Below are 22,396 nucleotides of genomic sequence, written 5' to 3'. Positions count from 1 at the left end.
AATTGTTTCTAACAATGCTGTCATTAATATTTTATATATATCATTGCTTTAATTCTGTAGACTAGACATCTAAAAATGGGGTTGCAGGGTCATGGGGAATATGTCCTTTTAATTTTAATAGCGATTACCAGATTGTTTTTATTAAGGGTATAATAAATTATACTTCCTGACAGTATGTGCAAATGCCCATTTCCCTGGCTCCTCACCAGCTCTGGCTGTAACCGCTTTTTAAAACGTTTGCCAATATGATGAAAAATGACATCTCATTGTTATTTGATGTTTTTCTCCTTACTAATGAAATTGAGCGATTTTCCCAGTTTTCAAATTAGCATTTGCATTTTATCGTAGGAGACTTGCTTGCTGGTACCGTTTGCCTATTTTTACCATGTTATTTGAAAACTTATTTGTGAGAGATTTTTACTGATCCATTATATGTTATGTGTTACAAATATTTTTTATTACTTCACTTTCTTTATATGATCTTCTGGACACAAAGTTTTATTTTTGTGTAGTTAAGTATGCCTATCTTTTCCCTTAAGATTTTGGGGTTTCTTGTCTTATTGAAGAAGGTCTTTATCATCCTAAAGTTATAAAAAAACATTCTCCTAGAATCAGCAGTTCTTTTCTCATTGAATGAAATTTTTTCTTTGATATAAGTTCCTATGTATACGTGCATCTGGCTCTTTAATTCTTATTAAATTCCAGGGCTTTATTTGATTTGGGAAGAAAGTTTTGAAGTAATAAAGCCAATTACAGTTCTAAATATAACCCTGGCAACAGAAAATGAGACCACCTTAATTTTTCACCTTCTCATAATGGAAAGAACAAGAGTTTAGAATTCTAGTTGAGCCTTCACTTACTAATTATGTGACCTTGAGCAAGTCATTTATTTTGCCTATCACATTCTAGGATTGCTCAAACTCAAAATTGTCCTGTGCTTTTTAAGGATTAGAGAAAATGTATGTAGAGTGCCCAGCCCATGGTTGGCATTCATTCAGTGGTACCCGGTGTTATTATTAGTAGTACAATCTAACAAGTAAACTTAGATATTTGATATTAAACCTATTCCAAACATAAGCAAATAGATTTTTTTCATAAGTAAGCATATATTGTATGCAAAAAAAAAAATTCTCAATATGGTAATTTAAAGATTCTTTCAGTCAAGTAAATTAGTCTAAACAGTAAAAATAACATATATTCAAATCTGGCACTTGTTTTCCTAAAAATTTTTCTTTTTTCTTTTCTGCTGACAGCCATATAAACCTAACACAAATAAAAAGCAACACTGCTTAATTTGTCTGCTTTTTTAGGTAAGTAGGGAATATACAGATACTCAAAAGGGTAACACAGAATAAATTAAAAATTACTTTTATTTGTGGCTAACCAGTGGAAGGAGCCAAATGTTAGGAGAAAAAGCAGAAGAGGCAGAGAAAACCAGGGACATCAAACCTGGAAGCACCAAGCACAGAGCACCTGTGCGCCTGGAGACTGAGATGGACGTTATTCTGGATGCAGATGCATGGAGGTTGGACGCAGCCCACAGCTGGATATGCCCCAGCTCTCTCCTACAGCTTCAGTGTTCCTTGTGGGTTAGATAGGGCTCATGCTTACCAATCATACAGTGATCTTTCTTAACCTTATTTCCCAGGAATCCAGCTTAATTTCTGGAATTTTAGGAAGGAACAGTGATATTAGTGAAACCGTATAGATAAAATGAAAAATTAAAAAGTTAAGAAGACAAAAAATTTGAACACTTCTTGTGCCTTTTGAGCCAGGTAACAAGCCTTCACAAAGAACCAGTTAATTGGCTAGGGCACAACTAATAAATATACGTTCTAATTCTGATAACTCCCTCCCCTACCCTCCACACACATATTTAGCTATAAAATATCTGCAAAGCGGAAAGAACAATTGTAAAAGTAAACCTAGTAGAGTCATAAGGAAAAAAATCTACCTGCACTAGATGGTATTTGTTTTCTTTCCTATTACATTTCATTAAGTTACTAACCAAACCGTAAATTAATCATTTTTAAATTAGCCTCCTATTCCCAAGTGCTATTTATTATATCTGTTGAAGAAAGGAAGAGCAAATTTAGCCTTATTGTTGTTTTTCGTATCATTTTTATTTTTTGCTGTGTTTGCAATAACTAGTCCAAATAAAGGAAGTGAGAGATTAGTCATTTTTTTTTTTTTTTTTTTTTTTTAGTTTTTGGTTTCAGCAAATGATGATTTATGTTCATTATTATCATGTACTGTATAGTCAGTTAACCCCCAAATAAGCATCTAATGTTAGGTGATATGCATTGTTGGTCTTAATATTTTTATAATGTATACATACTAGAAAACCAGATAAATTGTTAATGTTAGTATTATTTTTCACAATTTCTTAATAAGATTGAAAGTAATAGCTAATCAAATATTCAAGGCATTACATTTTAAAGAAAATGTCATTGTGTGGACATTAATTCCACCAAATAACTACCTTGTTGGAAAATGATAGCAACAGTTGTCATTGAGAACTGCAACTGACACTAGCTCCAAGGATCTATTTTCCTTGCTGTATCTTTTTTCCTCAATATTTATTTGACTCCTAGGGCTTCCCCAAATATGGGGAGTTTTATTTTATTGTATTTATTTAGGAGACAAGGTCTTGCTCTGTCACCCAGGCTAGAGTGCAGTGGCATCATCATAGCTCACTACAACCTCAAACTGCTGGGCTCAAGCAATCCACCTGCATCAGTTTCCCAAGGAACTGAGACTATAGGCATGTGCCCACCTGGCTAATTTCTCTGGTTTTCTGTAGAGACAGGGTCTTGCTATATTTCAGATTAGTCTCGAACTCCTGGCCTCAAGCAATCCTCCTGCCCCTCAGCTTCCCAGAGTGCTGGGATTACAGACATAAGCCACTGTGCCTAGCCGAAATTTTAAATGTAAGTTAGTATTAATATAACCTTAACTACTAGAATCATTTATATTTACATATGCAGACATGCCTGTATTAGCACATATCTATACATTCTACATTTTAGGAGAAAAGGTAAATGAAAATAAAAGGCACTGCTATTTCACAATGAAAAATGTCAGACTGGTGGACAGGTTTTCAAAAATAGCATGCGGATGCTGGGAAACTCCTGATGATCTGAAAGGCACGGCATGCTGAGGGATTAAGAAATTAGACATGGGAGGAGGGCAGGCTGTGGCATGGGAGTAGCTCATATTAACAGCAATAAGGCACAATGCCACTGAAATTATGCACACTTTATTGACTTATAAAAAAATACCTTATTTGCCCATGCCACCTAGAATAACGTGAAATTCCTGGTAAACCTAATTTGTTAAAACAGCAGTCAGCAAAATGTTGGGAAACCCAGGTTCTACTCAGCTCTGCTTCCACATCTCTCTGTGACTTTAAATAAGTAGAACATTGTTCTGTAGCATAGACTTTTCTAATTTTCCTTACCTACATTTTAGAGATATGATTATTACTTTTAAAATGCTTTAAAGGCCGGGCGTGGTGGCTCACGCCTGTAATCCTAGCACTCTGGGAGGCCGAGGTGGGCGGATCGTTTGAGCTCAGGAGTTCAAGACCAGCCTGAGCAAGAGCGAGACCCCATCTCTACCAAAAATAGAAAGAAATTATATGGACAGTTAAAAATATATATAGAAAAATTAGCCGGGCATGGTGGTGCATGTCTGTAGTCCCAGCTACTCGGGAGGCTGAGACAGGAGGATCGCTTGAGCTCAGGAGTTTGAGGTTGCTGTGAGCTAGGCTGACGCCACAGCACTCACTCTAGCCTGGGCAACAGAGAGAGACTCTGTCTCAAAAAAAAAAACAACAAAAAAAAAACAATGCTTTAAGGACCTCAAAAAGGATCATCCGTAATATATTATGCTTGTCTTTGTTTAAAAATACTCAGGAGTCAATAAATTTTAAAGTCTATGCAATCAATTTTAACATACTAAATAAAATGTCATATATGAAATCATCCTAAATGAATTGGCTGGGTTTTCTTATTTTTGTTTATGCAGAAAGCTGGAGGAACACTGAGATGAATGGAATGTAGCTTCCACTCTTCTTTAAGAAGAATCCAACTTAGTAAATTGAGTAGATGTCACAGGCTGAGCACTGTACACAAGGGCTTGGTGAAGAACTGTAGGTGTTTACAGAAGGGTGATGTTTCAGGGGGGTGGAACAGATAAGGAAAAGCTTTGAGTACTGTGTATAGGAAACCACAAATAGTCCAGTGTAGGAGCATGGAAAGGAGTGACAGAAGGCCAAAAAAGGATATCTGGGGGCCAGACTGTGTTGAGGGTCTTAAAATAAGACTGAATTGGCTTTTTATAAGTTATATTATGGGATGGGGTAGGCAGGGCATGGTACACAGTGCATAGTACCATAGGGTTAGGGGTCAGACTGAGGTGATTTCAAGTCCTGTTTTTGAATGACCTTAGTAGACAAGTCAGTTCTCTATGAAATGAGACCAACTCTGATTACCTTGAAGTAATACACAGAAAGCACTTAACATAAAGCCTGGAGCCCAGTAAATCCCCAGGAAAGGATAGAGATTATCCGTTAGGAATAGCTTCAGCAAATTATCCAAGAAATGTGAAAAGCAGAAGCAAGGGCCCTCACCATGGTAGGAGGAAGACTGAGTGAGGGGTCATCGCAGCAGTCTAAAGTTAATGTGAGCCTGAATTAGGGTAGTGACAATAGGAGTAGCGAGGAAGGAGATGGATTCAGCCCGTGTTAGAGAGGCGGAGTGACAGGACTTGAGAAATCATTTAATACACGAGGAATAGGAATAGGAGAAAGGGAGGAAATGGTAAAAAGATGAAAGCACTTGAAGTTTGAGCCTGAATGAAAGAGGGATGGTGGTTCCGTTAGGATAGTGGTTCTCAAACTTTTTTGAGCATGAGAATCTCCTGGAAGACTTGCTCAAAGGTTGCTGAAACCCACCCCTTCCGACTCTAAGGAGATTCCAAGTGGTGCTGTTGCTGCTGGTTCAGGGACTGCACTTTGAGAACTACTGTGGCGGAGAAACAAAACATGGGAGGTGGGGGCACTGTGGTGGGTATGACTGGGTGGAGGCCACGACTCAGCTTAGCAGACCACTGAAGACTTGATTAGAAATAGTGAATTTGCACATTACCAGGGTATGTGGACCCATGTGATGGTCAGAGGTTGCCAAGTGAGAAACTGAAGAGCCAGTGGCAGATCACACAATGAGTCACTGTTGGGTAGATAGTCTTACGAGAAGCCATTGGTCTGGTGCACAGGAAAGACTTGGGCCTCTACCTGTTTACCTTGAGGTTCTCACCCACACATGGTTCTAAGAAAAAGCTTCGCTTGTGTGCTTTAATGTAAACCCAAACCTTCCTTCCTTTATTTTGATTTCCTAATAAAGGAGCTTTGGTGACAAAGTTACTGATAAGAGCCTGAGTCTTAGAATATAAATTTAGAACATCTGGTAAATCTTGCCTCTTTCTATCTGCTTCATTAAAACCCAAAGAAAGATGTCAGCTAGAACCTGTTTTTCTGCTGTGTTGTTTGGTGGTAGGATAAAACAGTAAAGATCTTAATATTGTTCATCTCCTGTTAGAATATTGACTAGTGTAGCAAAAAATTCGTTTGGTAGTTGTGTTTTTCTTCTGTCTTAAGCTCTAAATGTAACGTGTGATGGGCACAGCACAGGGCAGCGACCCAGCAGAGGGGTCATAATAATGTGCATCCTTCATGTCTTCAAATTGGTGCCATTTCAACAGTTTCCATATGAAGGTTAACCCTTTGTAGGGTCCTGCCCTTTGTAAATGTTCAGTCTGGACAAAAGTGATTAAAATTTTGTTTTCCAATTTATAAAAAATATTTTAGTGTGGAATACAGTGTAGTACTCCTTAGTTCAGCCATCCCTGAATATGATAAATAGGCAATGCTGAAAAAGAAAGCTAAGTTGTGTTCTCAAAACAATATTGGTTCTTGAGTTGTTAATACTTATTCCTTGAAAAAGATAACACTTGTCTAGTTTTCAGTAAATCAAAGACGTACTGGATTAAACAAAGGTAAACTGATTTCCTACTGGTGGACTTCAAGACTTTTTTATTTTTAATTTCATTTTAACAAAAGGAGCTCACTAGTACAAAGGGGAATTATAGAATGCCTAGCATTTCTATAATTAGTTGTGCATTGATTTAGGGACTACCAAGTAGACATAATAATGGTTTGTCAATTATTAAGTAAACTCTGATAGATGGTCAGGACATTTGATAACCTCTCGAGTACTATCTGGTTATATTAAGGCTGAGAAATTCAAGAACCCTTTGTAAATATGGTTTTTGTACCAGCCTGGATTAGAGAATGATATTTAGGATGTTTTTGAGGATTTCTTAGTAGTTCTTAAATATTCATTTTTAAAATAGTTTCCTATACCTGGACCAAAGACATGATCATGCCTATAATTTACTCATCTACTCATCTTTTGAATGTAAGAAAGGGGGGGAAATGCTGCAGTATGTTCTGGGAATAGAACATATCCTGCCCAATCCCCCGTTCCTTAAAAATCTAACATATTATTCAGTGATAAGTAATCTTTCAGTGATTTATTAAAAAAAAAAAATCTCGGTGCATTAAGGCAGAAAAGTCAATTATTTTTTGGAATATTTTTAATCAACAATAGTTGAAATAAAAATGTTTTTTTACTTAATCATTGATTTCACTGCATAGTGACCATGTCAGCTTTCTTCTTTCAATATAACCGGCACACTAAGATGTATAGGCATCAAGAGATATGTTGACCCCCAGTGTGTTCTACATGTACTGCTGATGTGAAATGACTTTTGGTCCACAGATAAACATTTTTAAAAATTATCATGTATTTTAATTTATATTGGGGAAAAAACATAAAAGCATTGGAAACTAGGATTCTAATTATTTCAGTGCTTGGAATACTATGTCTAAAAAAGGAGTCAATTTTTAAAAAGTATTCAGTAAAAGAGGTAGCATAGGTCAAAGCAGAAGGAAACTGTCTGAGGAGTCCTAATATCAAGAACTCCTCAGTTCTGACAGTGAGGAGAGTTATATAACATACACTGACAATGAGGAATATTATACACAACGTCATGCTATTAATAATGAGTATAGGTAGTGAGGAACCAGGAGAGCCGCCTCTTCTAGGCACCTTGGGTGTGGGATGTGGAGGAATTCAGTCTTTACCAGGGAGGGTTGTAGGAAAAAGCAGTATTTTCAGGAAAGAACTACATTCAGTTAAAGCCCAGAGGTGGAGTATATTCTTAGTAACCCAGGAATGGAGAATATTCTGAGCAGAAAAGTGAATAGTTTGTAAACTGGAATGAGGCTTCTATAGGGCACAGTTGGAAAGGGTCAGGAGATACGTCCTGGCCATCCGTGAGGATTTAATGAGGGTGAGAGGCTAGCAGGCCACAGGAGGGTGAAGTGTGCCCTGATTTCACTGTTAACTGAAAATAGTTCAAAAGGACCAGAGTTGTTGAACTGGAGTGAAGTTCTTCCTGCTTATCAAAGCAGATGGCAGTGCAGGGACCTCACACTGAAAGCTACCCAGGACTCCTGGAAGCCAGAAGAAGGAGACAGTAGCTTTGTGACTAGATGTGCAGTATTCTTGGTAGAAACCTTGAAATCACCAATTTAAGGCTTCATTTAGAACTGAGGAACCTAGCACTTTAGGTAAAGATAAGCCTAAATAAGAAGACAAAACAAAAGGGGAAGACAGAAGTTTCATTCCAAATGACCATGCGAGAACAAGTGGATATGAACAAGAACCAGCTGGAAATCTCATAAATGGAAAATTTTCTCTTTGGAAAAAAAATATAGTGGATGAGATAAACCCTAAACAGGGTATATAGAAAAATAGTGAATTGAAGGTAGTACTAAGAAATTTCCCCTGAATATAGCTCACAGAAATTAAAAGAAAATATGAAAATATAGTAGATTCAATATTCTAACCAGTCCTTCCCCTGCAAGAAATTAAACATACTGACTGAAATATTTAAGTTGTCTTTTTAAAAGCAAGATTAAGCTAGAAAGAAAGCAAAGAATTCACAGAAATCAAAACTGAAATGAAAGAATCCTAAGCAGTAAACCTGGCTTCACCCTGAAGGTAGCTGCCAGACCTTGGTGATCCTGAGCATGCCATTGGATAGCAACATGCTGCGTGCATTTGAGGTCTGCCTGAGGTGGGGGAGTCAAATGATATCCTTTGCTCAAAGCTAGAACTTTTCAAAGCTACAACATTAGCGTGAGGGTGATAAGAAATCTGTCCCGTGAAAGAGCACAAGCCTGGGTGCTGGCAGTAGGAAAAAAGTTTCCCCCTGAGAATTTATGATACCTATGGGATTGAAAATCTTAAATGGCAGTAAACATAGGGAAAGATGTTGACTATCAGAGAAGTACAAAGTAAAACATAAGCAAGATAGCATGCCATCCCTGACTACCAAAAAAGAAAAAAAAAAATTTAAGCTCCAAAATGCAAATTGATGTCAGTGAGAATGTGGAGAAACTATACCTGTCATATACTGCTGGCTGGAATATAAATTGATATAACTACTTTGAAAAGTAATCTGATAGGCTGGGCGTGGTGGCTCACACCTGTAATCCTAACACTCAGGGAGGCTGAGGTGGAAGGATCTCTTGAGGTTAGGAGTTCGAGACCAGCCTCAGCAAGAGTGAGACACCCATCTCTACTAAAAAAATAGAAAGAAATTAGCTGGGCAACTAAAATAGAAAAAATTAGCCGGGCATGGTGGCACATTCCTATAGTCCCAGCTACTGGGGAGGTTGAGTCAGGAGGATCATTTGAGCCCAGGAGTTTGAGGTTGCTGTGAGCTAGGCTGACGCCCCAGCATTCTAGCTCAGGCAACAGAGCAAGACTCTGTCTCCAAAAATAAAAAAAAGTAATCTGACAGTCATTATCAAGCAAAATTGAAGGTATATGTACCTTTCAACCTAGCAGTTCCACTTCTAGGTCTCTATTCTGAAGAAGTCTGGCTTATGTGCATAAGATTGTTTATACAAGGATGCTTATTTTGTAGAATGCTCATAATTGCATAAATTTGGAAGCAGTCCAAGGGTTCATCATGATGAGAATATAGTTTATAGTTGTGCAATGAAATACTATTGAGCAGTGAAAATAGATGAACTAGATCTATATGTATTGATATTAATAAATCCCCAAATCATATTGCAATAAAAGCAATCCACAAAAAACTGTGTACAGTACACCATTCACATAAATTGTATGGACATACAAAGCAATTCTATATTGTATACCCTTTATGGATCTATAATTATGTAGTAGTAATGTTATAAAATATTCATGTGAATAATAAACACCAAATTCGGGGTAATGATTTCTTCTAGAGAGGGAGGAAGAGAGAGGAATACGATCTAGGAGAGAGAAACCAGGGGATTCTATTGTATTTTTAAATAAAATTATAGTATTTTATTTCTCAAAACATCTAAAGCAAATACAATAAAATTTTAGGATTTGCTATAGCTGGATCAGGTTTGCAGTAATTCATTGCATTACTGTCTATTCATTTTCTGTACATTTGCAGTATCTTACAATATTGAAAAATTGGGAGTGAGAGAAAAATCTGTTATGTAAATGGAAGCCATAAAAACAAGACTATCTCAGGTTGGATTCTCACTAAGATGGAGTTTTGCATGCCTAGTATTTACCGTGGATCAACACCTGTGGAGGAGAGGGAACAGGAAAGCAGGATTGGGCAGGGGAGAATTTCAAACAGGCCTGCAAAGCTGTGGCCAAGGCCACAGGGAGCTCTGTGGGAAGACCTGGTCCTTATATTCCTATCTCAATCACTGGCTGGCTGCAAGCTGCCCAAATGGTGTGCCCCTGGGCACAGGGTCTCTCTGGCACCCCTGCAGGTGCTCATGGCCATAGGCCACCTGCTGGCAGCTGGGGCAGTGAGCCCTTCCTTGGACACTGCTGCTCTGTCCACTGTATTGGCCCACTTGAAAGTGAAATTTTGTTTTCTTCTATTCTTTGACTCTCTCACAAAGAATATTTATTAATATATTTACCTAAAAGAAGGTCAATATAAAGAAAAGCTTTGTAATACATATGAAGAGGTCCCGTTTTTATGGCATATTAGTAGCCATGACTATCTAGAGTTTTTTGGCCAGACTCTAAAAGGAAATTGTCATATACTAAATCATAGACAAGAGCCTTTTATGTTAATTTTCTTTTTCTTCTTAAAAGAGAACAAATATAAAATCTCCTTATAATTTATGCTATTTTGAGAATGCTAATGTAAGAATCAGCTTTCACATTCTTTATCTGAAGGATAAAATATAAAAATTTAAAATTTGTATATGATATCTCTGCATAATCATCTTAATGAGCATTATTTTTGAAATCTTTAGATGTGTTTTTATATGACTGCATAATACTGTCTTCCTCATTAGTGAGTCTATGAAGCCGGTAGAAACAGAATTTTCAAGTATTTATACCCTTCTCACCCATCTTGGTGCCAGTCATGCTTGGGTGTTCAATTTATAATCTCTAGGGGTAATATTAACGATTTTACAACAAAGTATATATATATTTTACTTGTAAATATTGACAGGAATTAGGTAACATTTATAAATTCTGTGCTTTATAGCTTCCTGATACTCTGCTTTTGATGCTTTAATGAAGTCCGTCCTACTTGTAAGAAATGTGGGCACATAATGGGTAGAATAGTTCTGATAAAAATGATCAGTGATATTTAATATTATGGCCTCTATGACCTGTAGGGATAAAATATGGACTTTACTCAGTCCATAATAATGTTGAAGGAAGTACCCAATTTTTAAGTAAAAAATGTAGCTACATCACGGGTACATGGGCTTTTCTAGCAACTTGGGCTTTTCCTAGGAACTCAACAAGTGTAAATGGTTTCTATAATGTGTCAATCAAGGTTTCTAGTTGCATGAAACAGAGATTAACATGGCTAATTAAGCCGAAAATGAGTTTATTAAGTGGTTATTAGTAAATTCGCACATTTTGTTACAAGGACTGGAGAACAAAGCTTGAGATTAAGCTTTCAGAAACAGTGTCTAAACCTGTGCCAAAAAAAAATGTTAAGATAAAGAAACAGCCACCAAGCAGAGACACAGCAGTTTGTATGGAGGTCATTTCCATTTCAGGAACTTGACCTTGAGTCGTAATGCAGAAAGTGCAGCTAGAAGGCAGAAAAGAAATTAAAAAATGAGCTTCTTGTTTTCTGCAGTTAAAGTCTCGGTGTCAGCACGTGAGTCCCAGTCTGGCCTGAGTACATCTTCTTGGCAGAGCCTAAGTCACCCATCTCAGCTTCCTAGGGAAGGAATTATGGGAAATTAAATTCCCGCTTCTGCCTTCAAGTAGGAACTTTCCCAGCCATTTCTGGAAAGTTTGTTGAAAAGTTCACATGGATAGTCACAAACATGATGAAAATCTACTACTGTACAATGGATTTTTTTCTAGGAATGGAATTTCTTTCTGTGTTCCTGTTTGAAACATATCTTAATCCTACCCTGGTATGGTAACTTTTCACCATCCCAAAATGAGAAAAACACTCTTGCCCGCAATCCTTAGTAGCCACTGAACTCAGAGGACAAAGGTAATATGATGGCTCAGGGAATATTTGGGGATTCACAAACGGTCCTTTCCTGGTCCACTTTGATATAGGCAGCCAATCTTTTGGCAAAAGATGTATATAATAAACAATTGAGTAAAATAAATGAAAGAATGGAAGTCTATCACAAAAACTATGACACTGTTTAAGAACAAAGAAAGATTAAGTGTGAGGTAAACCTAATAGTATTTTAAAATAGATTATCTTAACCTGGTACTGAATGTTGTGCAGTTTGTATCTGTCTGGTCTTTTGTTGCTGAATGTTTATTAAGAAGAGCCCAGGAATTGTTAGGCAGAAGCAGGCATTGTCTCACTTACCTATTGTAGTCGTATTGTACAGCATTATCGAGCCAACTATTATTCATCTGGGCCCTGTCCAATATGCCCACACCAATCGGGTTCATTAGAAAAGGATTTTCAATATCAGAGAGTGATAAGGAGTTCAGGGACTGTTTCTTAAAAATTATTCTAAGATTAGCTTGTGCAACTGGCAAAGCCAGTGCTATCAAATAACTGTACATTTGCCTGATTCCATAGGGAATAAATACACTTTTCAATTGAATTTTTATAGCAAACAAGTATTTACATGTAGTCATAAATAATATTTTAAGTAGTTTTATTTCTGAGTAGTTTCTAAATTTTTGTGTTCATATGTCTAGTATTTTGAAGTAGCAGTCATTGTCAAATTAAACTACTCAGTTCAGCATTTGCTTTGAGTATACCTGTAAGGAGATAATATGGCGCAGGGGAGCTCAAGGTGTTCTTGAAGATGTTATTTGTGGCTTACAGCCTTTGTAATATACTTGATTTGATTTTTAGATGTTTTATAGCATGACATGAATTCTATTTATTGAAATCCCATCAAGCTAACAATGAGAGAAATACAAATAAAGTTAAAGCCTCTTCTTTATAATAGAACTTATTTGCCTTCATGTGGCACCATAGACATAGATTGAAGAATATAATTTCTTTAGGCAGTCTTCCCAGCTTTTTAATCTACTTTTAAATTCCATGTTGTGGCTTAGTCTTTTTCATTTTTTTGTTTCCCCTCTCTTCCTTCACACAGTGACACATGTATTGCATTTGGACAATAGCAAAATTTTGTTAGTTACGTCATGGATAAATATAGCAAGACTTCTGTGGGATTGGAATCATTTTCTTCTTTAAAAGATTTTATATCAAACATGGTAAAATGATTCTCATCATGGGGGTTTACATTTGTTTTCAATGCTTTGCTGACATACAGTTTGAGAGAGAGAAAAATTAGCCATTGAAGATGAAGAGCTTATATTTGCTGTTGTGCCTCTGATGTAGATACATCAAGTAAGGTCTCTGCAAGCCTTAAATTTAATAAGGCTCTGCAGCAGAAGTACTGTTTAAAAGACCTCAGTTAGAACCACAAACAAGAAAACCCAAAAGATCTACTTGTTTTCAATTCTAAACAAAGGCTGATATTCTAGTGTCTTAGCTTTGAAAAACCTATGTACCATTAGGTTATTTATCCCATCCAAAATTTGAATTTCACAAAGCCACAGTACAGCTTTATGTTATGGGTATGTTCCTGTGTTTCCTGTGACATACATTAATCCATATAGCTAGCTGCCTGAGCGGCAAACCTCAGTGCCTTATATACCTTTTGTTTCCTTGAATCACAGGAGCTTCAGTTTCAACGACTCACCCGAGAACTGGAAGTGGAAAGGCAAATTGTTGCCAGTCAGCTAGAAAGATGTAGGCTTGGAGCAGAGTCACCAAGCATCGCCAGCACCAGGTACAGGGCCAGAGGCTCTATCTTTGCTCACCCTCGACTTACATGCCTTATGAGGTTGTCCTGCATGTAGCAAACCATTCTGTTAGTGTTGTTACTGTTAACTTGCTTTCCTGAATTTGACACCAAAAATGTCAATGTATTCTAATTTTGAGAAGCCTCTTGCAATATTAATTATCCTTCATTCTTGTGCTTAAAAGTGTTTTATATAGCATGGACAAACTTGTGACAAAAGCTACTATGCTACCTTCAGAAATTTGATTTTTTGTTTGTAGACACAGTTGATGGATAGTGTCATGATTAATTGCTAATTATTTAGTAAAGCTAATTGGCTGGTGCTTTGAAGACCTGGCATTGATTTTTTTTTTAAAGAACTAAGAAATATTTCCAAATGAAAAAATTTAGTTAGCTTTTAAAAATGCCTTCAGTTTACTTTGAGTTTTTCAGAACTCTATGATAAACTACCACATGAACTAATTACTGTATGAAATAATTTAGTGTATTCAAATATGGTAAATACCAAATGAGTACATTACAAAAAAATTTAATCACAAGTCTTATTTTTTATTTAAGTAGCCTCTTATGCTATTTAAAAACATAAAAATTACTACTACACATTCCAAATGGTTAAATCACTGCTTATTCTATCTATAGATTTCTTTCTTAGTAATTACATATTCCTATAAAGGCTACCATAAAATACTTTTATTGCTTGTGTTTATAAGTGTGGTTTGTTTATGCTTAGGTAGGTATGCCTTCAATAACTTGTCTCAGTTATTTCTAACCTCATAATTGTTCTACCTTTCAGCATCTTCTGTTACTCACAGGCAAAAATTTCTTAGTGAATAGAATGCTATCTGTAGTTTCTCTTTTCTAACTGATTAGTTGGTATGAATTTTAAACTATTAGGCTGGTAAGTTGTATTCACATGAATTTTTCATCTCTGACTCTTGACAATTGTGTATATTGCAATATGTTTAGCAAGACACAAAGCATACAAGTAAGGTCAATAAAACCATTATAAAATAAATATAAAATTATGTGATCATTTTTAAATATCCAAGCAGGTTTTTATAAGAAGAGAGATTATAAGCAAGCTATAATATTACAAGTTAGAAATTTCTAAGTGTGCCTTTATAACAGCCAATGAAATAGTTTATCAAAGAAGTTAAAATTGTGAAAACAAAAATTAGTTTTAATTATATTTGATATTTTTTAAAAGTTATATGTATCTTTAGCACTAAAAAGAGCATTTCACAAACTCAATAATGTGGTATTATGTTTTTCCAAAAAGTTTGGACCAACTGGTTTAGAAAACAGAATTTTATATTAATAGAAAAATTAATTCAACATTTAAAGAATGCAGGTAAGACTCCTAATTCTGGCAATACAGCTAACTAAATTAATATAGCAATTCTCTTGACAAACTCCTAGAAATATTTGATATATCAATAATAAAAGCCAATACCTAGAGGAAATGACAAAAGAGAAAAGAAAATTCTGAGATACTAAAAATAGAAAAGGAACTGAAAGCCAGAGCCAGAAGCATTTGAGCTGCCTCTGTAGGAGGCCTGAGGACAGTTGTCAAACTTCAAAATAAGCTCTGGAGTTGAGTTTAATGCAGTTCCATGCAGGAACCAAAGAATGAGGTCTGGAGTGTGCTCAAGATGGTACCTTTGAAGTTAAGATCACTGCATTAAGCCATGACCTTAAAGGACTCCACCCTTGGTAAACTCCAAGCTTATACCATGTGTGAGTTTGGAGCCCAAATGTAACTGTCCACATAGCTCAGGAATCTCCAGCTGAGAAACTAAATCACTAAAAATGAGCTCACAATTAGTTATTATAAAACACAAATCAAAAAAACACAAGAGTGACATCAGCAAGATGGCAGAATAGTACTTCCCAGTGCTCATCCTCTCACTGAAACGTCAGTTTGAACAACCATCTGCACATGAAAATACCTTCACTAGAGCTAAGAAATCCAGGTGAGAGATTGTAGTGCCCAAGTGTAGCATGTAAATAAAAAAGGATGCATTGATGAGGGTAGGAAGGACGGTTTCACATTGTACTTTGTTCATCAAGTATTTTTGGATTAATTCTGATTTTATTTTAAAAAGCGTTAAAATACTTATCACAAAAAACACTTGTCAATGCATGAGAATCAGTAAGCAGAAGAGTAGAATTTCAAAGTCCAAGAACTAGATACCACTGGAGAAAGTCTGACAGGTGTGCACAAACAAATACAAAGGATGCTCATTGCAGCATTATTTGCAAAAGTAAAAAAATTACAAAAAGCATATTATCCATCAGGATGGAAACGGAAAATAAACTGTGCATAAGTAAGCTCTAGATCAGTTAAAATAATTAGGTCTACATGTACCAACATTGACATGTTTGCAAAACAGACTTTTGATGGGAAACGACAAGTTGCAGAAGAACAGATATAGGAAGATATCATCTATGAACAATTTTTTTTTTGAGACAGCATCTCGTTCTGTCACCCAGGCTGGAGTGCAGTGGTGTCATCATAGCCCACTGCAACCTCAAAGCCCTGGGCTCAAGCAATTTTCCTGTTTCAGCCTCCCAAGTAGCTGGGTCTACAGGTGCGTGCCACCACTCCCTGCTAATTTTTTCTATTTTTGGTAGAGACAGGGTCTCACTCTTACTGAGACTGGTCTTGAACTCCTGAGCTCAAGCTATCCTCCCGCCTTGGCCTCCCAGGGTGCTAGATTTATAGACGTGAGCCACCACACCTGGCCTGGCATTTGGTTTTGAAGAACTCCATTAGGTCTGTAAAGGAGACCTCCTGAAAGTTGTCATTGGAGGCAGTTTTCCTTTCCTGACAGTGAGTGTGTAAAACAGAATGAAGAGAGGCCAGGCAGCTGGGCAGAATCTGTTATGGATTCTTAAGGGTTGTGAGTAAGGTAGGTTTCTTCATTCGGTGAACTCTGATTGGAATGGTAATTGATCCACATGGATTCCCCTCCTTCCATCTCACATTGGATTCCCATGTATTCTTGATGCCCTAACTAAATGCTAACCATTTTTTATAACGTTTCCCAAGTTTCTCAAGGAAAGTACTCTGTCTTCATCTGAACTCTCTTAACTGTCTCTCCGTGCCTCTGCCAGCTCTCCTATGGTGGCAGTCCCATAGGAGGTGGGGTGAGGCCAGTCCCTGGCATAGTGCCGAGCACTCAGAGGCAGGCACCCAGCCAGAGGGTCATTGAACAGATAATGAACCTTAGTGGAGTCGAGGATGTTTTGAGCTCATCAGGTAGAGAGGCTTTGCCATTAGGTTATCCACTTGGCATGTTTGGGTTTCTATCTACCCTTTCTCATGTCTGCCCTCTTCACACCTTCCAGGGTGCTTTTCAGTGGACCTTAAGAAGACTATTGACACAGTTACTCCACTGTGACCTCCAGGCTTGCACACTGGCAAGGAGGCTAACAGAAAAGAGTGTGTCACTAAAGGGAGCCAAGGTTTTTTATTGTGTCACTTGAGAGGTCTCCTTTGCGTCTTCCGGTCCCCGCCAGCTGTCAGTCTCGGAACTAGAACCTAAGGCTACAGAACAGAAATTAGCTCTCAGACCCTTCTGCTGTCAGCCACTGCTCATTTGCTCAAAGGAAATTAAAAGTGGAATCACTCGTTGACCATGGAGCTTTTGATTCAGATCTTAAATGAAGTGAATCAGGCCAGCAAAATGGGGAATTTGATAACGAGTCATCTTTCATATCGTTTGATTTCGATCCTGTGTCAGAGTTAGTAAGGTTGTCTGTAAGATTTTCTTTCTTTTCTTAGTTCAAAGATAATATTAATGACTCAAAGGAAAATAAAAATGTTTATTTTTATTTATTTTTCACTTGTCCAAAGTTTTTGGCATTATTGGCCTCACCGCAGGAGTAAGGAGGAGGCAGTGGCATGAGGTCCTACTTAGTAAATGACTCCTATATTGTGAAAAATAATATACTGTGAATCCTCCTTCCCCAAACGAATGGCTGTAATAGTGACCAATTTGGTTTCCTCACACGTATAGTGACAAAGATGCATTTTTAACCCATGCCAGGAGATGTTCCCATTTAGTGTCCCAAAAGTGAACTGCATGATGATCATTGGCAGTTTACTTGCAGTATGCATTGTTGAGAACTTAAAAAATCTTAACATGAAATTGGTTTTTCTATTAATGGCTCTTTGGAAATAGTAGTCTTCCAAATAAGGTAGTAAAAACCTCATTTCTGATATAATTTTCCATTTCTTTTATTTACTATAAAAAAGCATCAATAAGATTGGCAATATAAATATGTTATAATGATCCTTAATCTGGAATTGATGGTGTCTGTATCCAGAGGTGACATATCAGACCGATTATGATCACTGCAGCCTTGAAAAGCCCAAAGGTGGGCTATGGCATTGCTTAGCCTTTCTGCATTTACACCACGTACACTATAGTTACCTTTGCATATAATATTATCTGTGTTTTAATATTTCACCTCATTGAAGCTTGGTTATGGAATGAGTTAATAAAGAAGTTATAACTCATCTGCATTTCTACTGAGAACAGTATAGTTATATTTCACCTCATTGAAAGGGGGCTGTAGGATCAGTTAATAGAGAAGATACAGCTTTTCTTCACTTGTTCTGCGTATACTATAGTTACCTATTGTTTAATATTTCATCTGACTGAAGGTGGGCTATGGAATCAGTTAATTGAGAAGTTACACCCTTTCTGTATTTGCACTGAGTATATTATAGTTACTTATATATTTAATATTTTACTTGATCCAAAAGTATTTGAAACATCTTTTCAAATATAAAAACTAAAAATAGAGTGAAGAAATTAGGGCAAAGGGAATATAAAGCTGAGAAAAATAAGATAAAGCCAAGGTTAAAATAGTCATAACATTCCAGTAGAGAGCCACTTTTGCTCCGAGTGACCTAGTAGCCATGCTAAAGACAGAATCATTAATGAATTCCACAATTCACATGTAAGATAAAACAAATCAGGTTTGTCAGGAGGATCCATTGTTCCTGGGGCTGAGGCTCGAGTGGTTTCTCCTTCATGTCCCCGTTAAGAATCCACCATACGATGAGGGGAAGCAGCGTCCTCAGTGGCCTCTCTCCAGTAAATGACAGAAACAGGCTCATAGGGCTCTTTCTTCCACGACTAAATGGAATATAAATAGATGGAATAGTACCTTAACTAAAAGTAATTCTCCAGGGGTCAATTCTGACACTCCAGCTTGGCTCCAGGATGATACTTAGCATATGTAGATGGATGGATCAATTTCAGGTCCGCTAAGCAGGCAGCTGGCCGTGACTATTTCTGTCTACAGAGCCTTTTAGACTCATGGATGGCAATGAGTGCTGAGATGTGAGGTGTCCAGTGTTGCAGTTCACCGTGCAGGTGCACTGTGTACACGTCTTGGCAACAGAAGTGACTCTCAGGAGATGCTGTGGTATGTACAGTTCATCTCAGGAAAATTTCACAGCACAGGAGCCTCAGAAGGAAATACGTTCTTCCAACCTCATGTCTCCCGTGGGCTAGGCAACAACCTTCAGATCCAAATTTTGATGAACATGAAGTTTATTCTTTTTCTCCCTGCAGTGTCATTGATTAGGTATCCTTCTCACATTAGTTGAGTTTAGATTTCACTGGGTAGGGTGACAGTAAAAGAGCCTGATAGCCCACATTGAGGGCACACTTGGATTCTGTGCCCACCTGCCCACCCTGGGACTTCCCATTCACCTGCACTCCCAAGGGGCACAGAAAGGGGCAGGGTGGCCAAGACCATATTCTTTTAAGTCAAGTTTATTAAAGTGTAATTTACTTACTGTAAAATTCACCCCTTTGTAGCACAGTTTTATGATCCTTTACTAACACTTTTGGTATATAATTGTGTGGCTACCATCACAATCGACATATAGAACATTTCCATGAAACCCGAAAAAATAGGCAACCACTTTTAAAAGTTTGCTGTATTTCTTTCTCTTCAATTTTTTCTTTCTTTAAGTTTGAAGTAATTCCCTGTTGCTAACTTTTTATCTTGTTCCTGTTGTCCCACTTTGACATGCCAGGCCTATTCCTTAAACAACTTTTTTTTTTTTTTGGAACAGAGTCTCACTCCGTTGCCTGGGCTAGAGTGCCATAGTGTCAGCCTAGCTCACAGCAACCTCCAACTCCTGGGCTTAAGCAATCCTTCTGCCTCAGCCTCCTGAGTAGCTGGGATTACAGGCACACACCACTAATTTTTTCTATATATATTTTTAGCTATCCATATAATTTCTTTCTATTTTTAATAGAGACGGGGTCTCGCTCTTGCGCAGGCTGGTCTCGAACTCCTGAGCTCGAATGATCCGCCCGCCTCGGCCTCCCAGAGTGCTAGGATTACAGGAGTGAGCCACCGCGCCCGGCCCTTAAACAACTTTTAATGGCTCCCACTTGTCAGAGGAATTCCCAAGGGGTACATATCTTGGGGCCCAGAGGTGCTAATTTAACAGTGGTTACAGATCACTACAGCCTTCTAATGGCAGGTACACTCTAGGTGGAAGTCTTGGCCAGGGGAAATATTGCAAGGTAAAGTCACCCTTCAAGTGTACAACATATGGCCTGTGTTCATGTTTCATGCAAGTGGAGAGGTTACACTAGTGGTTCAGCTTGTTGTGTAACAAAACTGTGGAAGGATAGGAAAATATAGTTAGAAGTGAAGATTCATTAAATAAAAATATGAGCATCACAGAATTCTAGAAACTAATTATGAAATTTTATAGTGCAGAATTTAAAACCTATTCTTGATACCAGACTTGGAATCTTACTATTGCCCAGAAACTCATCTTAGTTACATATGCTTTGTTTCTCATTTACTTCTAAATAAGATGTAGATGGTGAAAGAGATATTTTATTTCTTCACAGGCCATAAATTGGTTCCAAGTATTTTACCTTGCAAATCATAGTTTATCTGCTTATTAAGGTAAAGAACTAAATTTTCACTTATATTGACGTAAAAAAGAAGGGGTATTTAAAAAGTGGAGCTTTCAATAATTATAGAAAATATTAATGGCAACTTTTGAAAGTAAAGCACAAGTTTGAATTTTCTTCTCTATTTTATTATTTTAGGGGGGAGACAGGGTCTCGCTCTGTCTCCCAGGCTAGAGTGCCATGGCATCATCATAGCTCACAGCAACCTCAAACTCCTGGGCTTAAGCGATCCTCCTCTCTCAGCTTCCCAAGTAGCGGGGACTACAGGCATGCGCCACCATACCTAGCTAATTCTTCTATTTTTTTGTAGAGACTGGGGTCTCGCTCTTATTCAGGCTGTTCTCAAACTCCTGGCCTCAAGCGATCCTTCCACCTCGGCCTCCCAAACAAAGTGCTAGGATTACAGGTGTGAGCCACCATGCCCAGCCCTAAATTTTTATTTTAACTTTTTGCATATGATTTTAAAAAATTGGATTATCCCATTGAGTAGTAGTTGGTTCCTTCACATTGTTCATTCCTTGACTGGCTGCTGCTGGTATTAGGAAGCTCCTCTAGGCACAGAGAAAAATCCTGTCATATCAACTAAATGAGGAAGAAAATGGGTGGCAATGTTGAAATTAAATAACTTCACAGTCTCCCTAAGCTTATCTCTCTCCTTTCAGTTAAGCCATGCTAAAATAGGATTCTTTATGGATTTGATAAAGGTCATACAATATTAACAAATAGTCTTCTTATTGCCACTTAAGAAAAGAACTGTTTGGTTTTTTTTTTTTTAATGCAAAGATTTGATTGCCCACTGCCATTCAGATTTTTTTTTTCTTTACACTTTATAGGGTCTTCTACTGTTGCCCATCAGGCTTTCATCGATACTACTAAAAATTCTAAAAAGTGTTTTAGGGCTGACAGTAGCAGAAAGGGCTTCTTCCTGGTTCAAATCTCTTCTTCGGTGAATATTTTTAAGTCATTATGAAATAAATCTCCTCAAATAATGTATTCTTTAAAAATGAGTCCTTAAAAAGACTGAATGCTTATGCCTTGACAGTTATTACTCATTTAATTTATTAATACCACTTCAGGAAGACGTGTGATAAAGTTGTTTGCCCCTTTGACCTTCTCACCAACCAAAACCTGAGGGTTTTATAAATTAAGTAATTATTTTATTGAGATATATTTCACATACTATACAATTCATACTTTTGAAGTGTACAATTTGGTGTTTGGTATATTCATAGAGTTGTACAACCATCAGCACTATCTAATTTCAGAACATTTTCATCATCCCAGAAAGAAACACTCTGTGCATTAGCACTCCCTTGCCCATTTTTCCCTTTCTCTAGCCCCAGATAACCACTAATCTCACCCCTGATAACCACTAATCTACTTTGTCTCCATGGATTTGCCTGTTCTGGACATTTTGTATATGTGGTATTGTACAATATGTGGCCGTTTGTGTGTGGCATCTTTTGCTTAGCATGATGTTTTCAAGGTTCATCCATACGCTAGCATATATCAGTACTTCCTTTTTTTTTATTTCCAAATAATATTCTGTTGTATGGATATACCACTTTTTGGCATTTATGAATACTGCTGCTGTGTCTTAAGTTTTTAAGAGGGGAAAATCCTAAGGGTTTTGTTCCAGGTATTCTCAAATTTGTGGGGAACAAGGGAGATTCCCCTTGGCCTGTCCACCCATTCTCCTCCTCTCTATGTGGACTTGCCTTCTTTCCTTTCTCCTTTGCTTTCTCTTTTGGCAAATCCTTTCTTGTTGCTTAATTAGTTGTCTGTGTTGATTTACTTTTAAGTGTATAACAGGTAGAGCTATTTAGGAGTGCTGTGATGTTCATCACAATATAGTTCACCAAATTTCTTTTCTTAGTGTTGTATTTGGTCACTAGTGACTGTCTTAATGGTCAAACAAATAAAAGCTCCCTGACTGCATTTCTACTTCAGACTAAATGAAAAATAAACTGTTTCATATTTGAATATAATTATCAGAAAACCTCTTTGG

The 22,396-nt window shown here is 37.3% G+C and overlaps 1 protein-coding gene across 13 annotated transcripts in view; it reads left to right on the top strand.

Moving 5' to 3' along the window:
* PKP4 (plakophilin 4) overlaps nucleotides 1-22,396 on the top strand; it is a 222,853-nt gene that overhangs the window by 104,711 nt on the left and 95,746 nt on the right. For all 13 annotated transcript variants that reach the window (XM_069456298.1, XM_069497850.1, XM_069497681.1 and 10 more), the window contains one exon: nucleotides 13,302-13,414. In XM_069456298.1, the coding sequence (XP_069312399.1) occupies nucleotides 13,302-13,414 (113 nt within the window). The remainder of the gene's footprint in view (nucleotides 1-13,301; nucleotides 13,415-22,396) is intronic.

This window comes from Eulemur rufifrons, chromosome 1, assembly GCF_041146395.1.
Source record: "Eulemur rufifrons isolate Redbay chromosome 1, OSU_ERuf_1, whole genome shotgun sequence".
NCBI classification, from domain to species: domain Eukaryota; kingdom Metazoa; phylum Chordata; class Mammalia; order Primates; family Lemuridae; genus Eulemur; species Eulemur rufifrons.
This window is presented reverse-complemented; position numbering and strand designations above follow the sequence as displayed.